Raw genomic sequence first — 7,582 nt, 5'->3', positions numbered from 1 at the left:
AGTTTGGGGAAATGCATGTACTTCTGGGCTCCTGAGGAGGAGAGTCCACAAGGGGATGGGTTAGTTTCTGTCACTGACCAAGAAGGAGGACCCACCACCTAGCCATTGACGTAGCATTTTCAAGTTCACTGTTGTGAATCAGTAGGAAAAGAGAGCCAGGTTAGAAACCAGGAGACGGTGAGTTCTAGCCCTGTTTAGCCATGAAAGCTGGATGGGTAACTTTGGGCCAATCACTCTCTCTTAATTTCATTCACCTCACAGGGGTGGAGAAAATATTAAGAGAAGGAGTATGAGGTATATTCATAGCTTGAGTTATTTCTAAAAATGGGAATATATCTAAAAAAAATAATAAAATGTGTGGCAGATGGGAACTTTCCTCTGAGTCCATCAAAGAGTCCATCCATTTTCTTACAATTAATGTCTGCTGGGTTTGCCTAGACCAGGGGTATCAAATTCAATTTAATTGAGGGGCATATCAGGGTTGTGTTTGACCTTGGGGGAGCCAGTGTGGCCAGCTTGACGTCATTTGTGTTAGGGGCAATGTCACTCCTGGCATCCAGTGCGCTCTGCCAGCGAAAACGGGCTCCCGAGCTTCCATTTCCTGCAATCCTCTGCCGTGCACAACTCTCCCAAGTTCTGATTTCACTGGCAGAGGCTCTGCAGGCTGGTCCTTCACTGTTTCCAGGGTGGCTCAGAGGTGGGTTTCAGCAGGTTCTGACCAGTTCTGGAGAACTGGTAGCGGAAATTTGAGTAGTTCAGTGAACTGGTAGTAAAAATTATGACTGGCCCCTCCCCCGTCTATTCTCTGCCTCCCAAGTCCCAACTGATCGGGAGGAAATGGGGATTTTGTAGTAACCTTCCCCTGGAGTAGGGTGGGAATGGAGATTTTTTTAAAAAATTTGATTTATATGCCGCCCTTCTCCGGAGACTCAGTGCGGCTTACAGTGCGTTAAGCAATAGCCTTCATACTTTTGTATATTTTATACAAAGTCAGCTTATTGCCCCCACAAACTGGGTCCTCAATTTACCTACCTTAGAAAGGATAGAAGGCTGAGTCAACCTTGAGCCTGGCAAGATTCGAACTTACTTTAATTGCAGACAGCTGGTGTTAAATTGCAGTGCCTTGTCTGCAGAGCTATCCAGGCTACTGTAAAAGGATATTTTACAGTTCCCTTCCCCTGCCACACCCACCAAGCCACGCCCACCAAGCCACACCACACCCACCAAGCCACACCCACAGAACCAGTAGTAAAAATTTTTGAAACCCACCACTGGGGTGGCCTCACGGACTGGATCTAAGCACCCAGTGGGCTGGGCTTTGAGTTTGAAACCCCTGGTTGTTGGACCAGGACGTTGGTTAGGATGTTGGCCTTTGTCAACTGGAAGGTCGGCAGTTCGAAACTCAAATACCATGTGACAGAGTGAGCTCCTTGTTTCGGGGGGGCTCATGTTTATGTAGTGTATATTAGAGGTGGAGACCCTTTGGAAGCTGTATGCAATGAAATTTCATTTTAATGTATGCTGATTAGCGTACATTTAAAGTGACAAAGTTATTCTGTTCTTGCCCCAGTTCCTGAAAACCTAGCAGTTTGAAAGCATGCAAATGCAAGTAGATAAATAGGTACCATTTTGGTGGGAAGGTAACAGTGTTCATGCGCCTTGGCTTATAGTCATACCCCACAAGTCAGACATCTTCAAAAAAGGGGGGGGAGGGGGAGAGAAATGGAACCAGGAAACTACATGACTGAACAGAATAAACCTTTGCCTTTAGTTTAATATTTCTAAAGGGTTTTTTTTCCTGCATTTCTAATTTCTCTTTCTGACCCTTGTCCTTTTGGCAACAGCTCTCTGGCTCCAATGATGGTACCGTTTGTCTCTGGGATACGACAACTAGCGAGTGCGTCCAGAAATTCTTGGGGCACCAAAGCCCAATCTGTGGTATTACAACTGAGGTAAGAGGATAGGCCAAAGGTATGTCTGCCTCCCCTCCTTCTCCAATTTTTCCTCCTTCTTCTGCAAAACCAAGACATTTCAGTGATTCTACAAAACAAAACCAAGGGAAGGAAACTCAGAAAGGAAACTAATGAGAACTCTGTAAAGAAGTGCAAAGAGTTTAGAATTGGAAATCACTTTTGGAGGGATTTGAAAGAGGCCATTTTGATCTCTCCAGAATTGATCCAACACTCTTTTGAGCTCAAAAAAGTTGTCCTGAGTTTGACATGATCCCTTTGGGACAGCCTCTTTCAAATTCAGAATAAGCCATTTTGAGGTTCAAAACATTGGGGGTCCTTCTAAAATGCTGTCTCTGTGAATGGGGATGGAACAGAAAACAGCTTTGTATTCAAGGCCATGTTTAGAAAAAAAAAGTGAATAGTGTCTTGGAGAAGACTTGAAACAAACACCGTGATAGGGATAAAAACTTTTTAACCTGATGCTTTAATCTTTAAGGACTGAAATTGGCCTGAAATTGTTTTTACACAAACACACAAACAACCATACAATGTATTTTTTCTGAACAGAGTATTGGCTGGTTCACAAATGTAAACAATTTTTAGTCATTTCCAACACAATTTATGTATTCCCTTTTTGCCATAGTATGTATGTATGTATGTATGTATGTATGTATGTATGTATGTATGTATGTATTTAGCGAATGGCTGGTCACACACAATATTAAAACACTTCATTTTTACAGGTTAAAACAATTAAAACAATTAGAAAAAGAGTAGTAAGAAAACCTAAGAGGAAAACAGAAATAACATTTCAGAGTTTAATGTCGAGTTTGGAGATCCCGTCAGTAGCTGTCATTGTTACGCAGAGGAAGTCCCTAAAATTTCCTGGATACCTTCTGTTAGAGCATTCCCTCAGTATATGTTGGATAGTCTGTCAGGGGCCCCCGCAATCACAATTATTCTCTCTAATTTTTATAAACCAATATTACCCTTCATCCTAACCTCTAATCTTAATAAAATCCAATTTTTCCCTTTTCATATCTAAATTAAACCCCTTAAATTTAAAATCCCACAACCTAATATATCCAAAATAATACATTCCAACATCTTAATAAAAATCTCATTTCTTTCAATAATAAACCAAATTACTTTATACAATACATTTCCTTAAATCTTAACTCTAATTTTCAATTACTTGTCAAATATATGTATTCCAAATAATACAATCCAACATCTTATTAGAAGTCAGTTAATTATATAGAATTACAATCATTCATTTCTTTCTGTTGTTTTTTTCCAACTATGTTAATCTTTTCTTATTAGATACAATAATAAACCAAGTTACTTTATACCATATATTTCCTTAAATCTTAACTCTAATTTTACTTTGTCAAGTATATGTCTTTATACCTCTTCAAACAACATCCTAATCGGTTCTATTTTCACCACAATCTAATTAATTCATAATATAATATCATTTCCACTTTTTTTAATTAAATTCCAAAAATGCAATTTAAAAATATTCTAATTATTACAATTTCCCCAGTTACAATTAAAAATATTCCAATTGTTACAGTCTCATATATTAAACTCATTCATATTTCTAAAACTTATTTCAATTCATTCATACTGCTTAACGCCTTGTAAGCCGCCCTGAGTCTCCAGAGAAGGGAGGCATATAAATAAAAAAATAAAAAATAAATAAAAATAATACATCCATATAGTTTTCCATTATTTTATATTACTTAGTTAATATCATAATCTCAACTATTATCTTTTCTAGCATTCATTATATCTATAAATCTTACTTCAATTCATATTTCAATTCTAAATATATACAACATATTCCTCTTTCATTCCTCTTTCCCTTTCTCTCATTTTTTCTTTATTTTTTTCTTTTTCTTCCCCCCCCCACTTTTTTTTTGTATTTGAAAATCCTGAACTCTTCTGTTTTGCCCTGTATTTTCCGTTATTTTCCATCCCTTTTCCCTCTTTCTTATTTTCCCACTGTTAATCCCAGTGTAATCATTTAAATTTTTTGTATTCTTTCTGTTCCACCCTTTTTTCCCTTTTTGTCTCCACCCTCGGCCTGAAATTGTTATTTGCAATTGGATTTACTATTTTGTATAATCTTCACAGTTCCAGGTGTAAAAGTCAGCTTGTGCGTTGAGATGGGTGGCAAACAAATTGAATGGATGGATGGATGGATGATGTTATGTTGTATCTAGCTCAACCAAAAGCATCTTCACAAGAGTATAAGAAAAGTAATATCATATTGGAAGCAGTATATTGAATATACTGTGCAAAAAGTAGTATTATTATTGTTGATAACTAGTATACAGGTAGTCCTCGACTTTGGTTAGTGACCGTTTGAACTTACAATGAAAAGTTCAAATGGTCTTTGAAACGGTCTGAAAAAATACGACTATTTTTCACAGTTATGACCATTGCAGCATCTCCATGATCATGTGATCAAAATTCAAACGCTCGGCAACTGACTCATATTTATGACGGTTGCAGTGTCCCCAGAGCCATGTGATCAGCTTCTGACAAGCAAGGTCAATCGGAAAGCCAGATTCACTTAACAACCATGTTACTAATTTAACAACTGCAGTGATTCACTTAACAACCGTGGCAAGAAAGGTCATAAAATGGGTCAAAACCAGCAGTGAAATGCACTTACCTTCGCTACCGGTTCGGAAATGTGAGCGTGCGTGCCTCTTCTGTGCATGGGCACAGAACTGGACAAAAAGGGGATATAATGACATCATGGCGGGTGGGTGGAACCTCCCGCCTCTGGCTCTACCAGTTTGCGCGAGCCAGATAGATCCGGCCAGATTTCACCGCTGGTCAAAACTCAACAACTGACTCACTTAGCAACATAAATTTTGAGCTCAATTGTGATCGTAGGTTGAGGACTACCTGTTCATATACTTTTGAGAAGATGCTGTTACCACTTCCACCATTTAGTAGTAGAATTGGTACAGTAATTATTTCTATTAACTGTGGCTAATTCATGGTAGATACTTTTTCCTCAGTTTAGATATCTACTACTCGCTTATTTAACTGACTTATTTCTTTCTAAATGAGTTCTGATGTGGAACATCAGTTCTCAGCATATTCAACTAGTATCCTGGTGGGGTCTTCTGAGAATTGTGTTTCTGCACCGTTCTGAAGGATACCCCATTTGTAAAATCTACTGTGTTGCAACTAGCTGCAAGACTTTTTGGATGTTCCCAGCCATTCCCACAGAGCAGTTGCTACACACATATCATGACTCTATCTAGGCCTGACCATGCTTCTTGTTTTATTCCTCTGAACTCTTCCTTTTCTGGATCCTTGCACAGAAAGACCATGTCATCTCCATGGGCAGAGATGGGCTTCTGATAACATGGAACCTCCAAGGAGTGGAAGAAACTCGGTTCTTGGCTCACCCGAGTCAGACCAACCATTGCACTGGCTTCAGGGATCCATGTAAGAGATTCCTTGGCACTGTTTTGCAAAAAACGTGATTCTGTTTTGGAAGACAGGGATTGGCGAGGATGTGAAAGTCCTATCTGCATTGTTTACCCTGTAATGCAAATGAATAATTGGTTGTGTATATTTATATATCGGGGTTTAATTTTGATGCAGATGATGCTTCAGTTTGTGAAAATATACATTAAAATGTATTTACATTTGGATAGGCCATCTTCCCTTAAACCCAGAGACAGATAGACACAGACATTACATTTTAATCTAATGGTTTGATCTAGTGGTTAATGCACTGGTTAGTTCTACCTTAGGCAAGAAAGCTGGCTAGGTGACTTCAGGCCAGTGAGTCTTTCTCAGCCCATCTCATCACACAGAGTTGTTGTGTTGAAAATAGGAAGAAAAAAGTGTGTTGGATATATTCATCGCCTTGAGTTATTTTAAAAAATAATAACTCAAGGATAGAAATAAATAAATAATCTTGCAGGGAAGTTAAAGTATTAAAGGAATTAAACAGAAAACTTTTTCGCAGAGCAGGGCTTCATTGAGGGCTGCATCAGGGTCGTGCTTGATCTCAGGGAGGTGGAATTGGGCGTGGCCAGCTTGACATCACTCGTGACGGGGTGGGGGGCACCTTTGGTGACCAAGTGCTAAAGCAGGACTTCCCCTCAAACCAGGGGTGAAATCAAGCAGGTTCTGACAGGTTCTGGAGAACCGGTAGAGGAAATTTTGAGTTCAGAGAACTGGCAAAACCCACCTCTGGCTGGTCCCAGAGTGATGTGGGAATGGAGATTTTGTAATATCCTTCCCCTAGGAATGGGATGGGAATGGGGATTTTGCAGTATCCTTCCCCTGCCATGCCCACCAAGCCACGCCCACCAAGCCACACCACGCCCACCAAGCCACGCCCACAGAATCGGTAGTAAAAAAATTTGGATTTCACCACTGCCTCAAACCCTCCCTCACTCTCATTATAATCTTCCTTCCTTCCTTCCTTCCTTCCTTCCTTCCTTCCTTCCTTCCTTCCTTCCTTCCTTCTTTCCCTCCCTCTTTTTCCTTCCCTCTTCATTATCCTTTCTTCTTCCTTCCCCTCTTATTTTTCCTTTCTTGCTCTCTTCCCATCTTCCCTTCTTTTTCTTTGTCTCTCCTCTTTCCCTTTCTCCTTTCCTGTCCCTTTTTGCATCTCAAATGCAAAAGGAGAAGCATTTCTCCTTTTGTTTTCTCTTTCGTTTGTTTTGCTAGCCCTCTGCCCACAAAAACGGAGCATGCGGCCCTCCTGTGCTCCATTTTTCCTGGCAGAGGGACCACAGGCCATTCCTCTGCTGTTTCCAGGCCAGCCCCATGGGCTAGATCTAATCATGCCGTGGGCCCACAGCAGTGGTGAAATGTAAAATTTGTTACTACCGGTTCTGTGGGTGTGGCTTGGTGAGGGGGGTGTGTAATATAACTGGATGGCTGTGGTCAACTTTTTTTTTTTTTTACTTTTAAAACCATTTTTTCGGCCATTTTTTGGCCAAAGAGGTTGTAGAAAAAATGCTTTTAAAAGCCTCTGCTGATCAGGAAACTCAGCTGGGATTGTCAGAGGCTTTTAAAAGCATTTTTTTCTACAACCTCTTCGGCCGAAGAGGTTGTAGAAAAAATGCTTTTAAAAGCCTCTGACAATCCCAAGTGAGCTGCACGATCATTAGAGGCTTTTTTTTTTTTTTTTACTTTTAAAAGCATTTTTTCGGCCAAAGAGGTTGTAGAAAAAATGCTTTTAAAATTAAAAAAAAAAAGCCTCTGATGATTACGCAGCTCAGCTGGGCATGGGGATTTTTGCTACCAGTTCTCCAAACCACCCGCCTCCATCGCTACCGGATTGGGCAATCCGGTCCGAACTGGGAGCATTTCACCCCTGGCCCATAGGCCTTGAGTTTGGCACCTGTGTCATAGAGTAGTTGGATGTGCCTTTCCCATAGGTTACTTGCTGTACAGTTGGTATGAAAGGCTTCTATTTCTATCCTCCGCAGGGCAGAAAGATTTTATGTTGGCTGCAGCCGGTGCTGATGGCACTGTGAAAATTTGGAGACCCTTGACGGTAAGAAAGGAGGGGAAATCTTTTTCTTTTTTTCTTTTAAAGAACTGTGGTGGTTGCGCAGCAAAAATAATAGGGATCAGTT

The 7,582-nt window shown here is 40.3% G+C and overlaps 1 protein-coding gene across 4 annotated transcripts in view; it reads left to right on the top strand.

Moving 5' to 3' along the window:
• The window catches only part of TEP1 (telomerase associated protein 1), a 139,270-nt gene that overhangs the window by 107,970 nt on the left and 23,718 nt on the right, over positions 1-7,582 (top strand). For all 4 annotated transcript variants that reach the window (XM_060691001.2, XM_087891785.1, XM_060691002.2 and 1 more), the window contains exons 47-49: positions 1,845-1,952; positions 5,300-5,426; positions 7,433-7,500. In XM_060691001.2, the coding sequence (XP_060546984.2) occupies positions 1,845-1,952; positions 5,300-5,426; positions 7,433-7,500 (303 nt within the window). The remainder of the gene's footprint in view (positions 1-1,844; positions 1,953-5,299; positions 5,427-7,432; positions 7,501-7,582) is intronic.

The sequence above is a fragment of the Pantherophis guttatus genome, chromosome 4 (genome assembly GCF_059756535.1).
Source record: "Pantherophis guttatus breed Tessera chromosome 4, ASM5975653v1, whole genome shotgun sequence".
Lineage (NCBI taxonomy): Eukaryota > Metazoa > Chordata > Lepidosauria > Squamata > Colubridae > Pantherophis > Pantherophis guttatus.
This window is presented reverse-complemented; position numbering and strand designations above follow the sequence as displayed.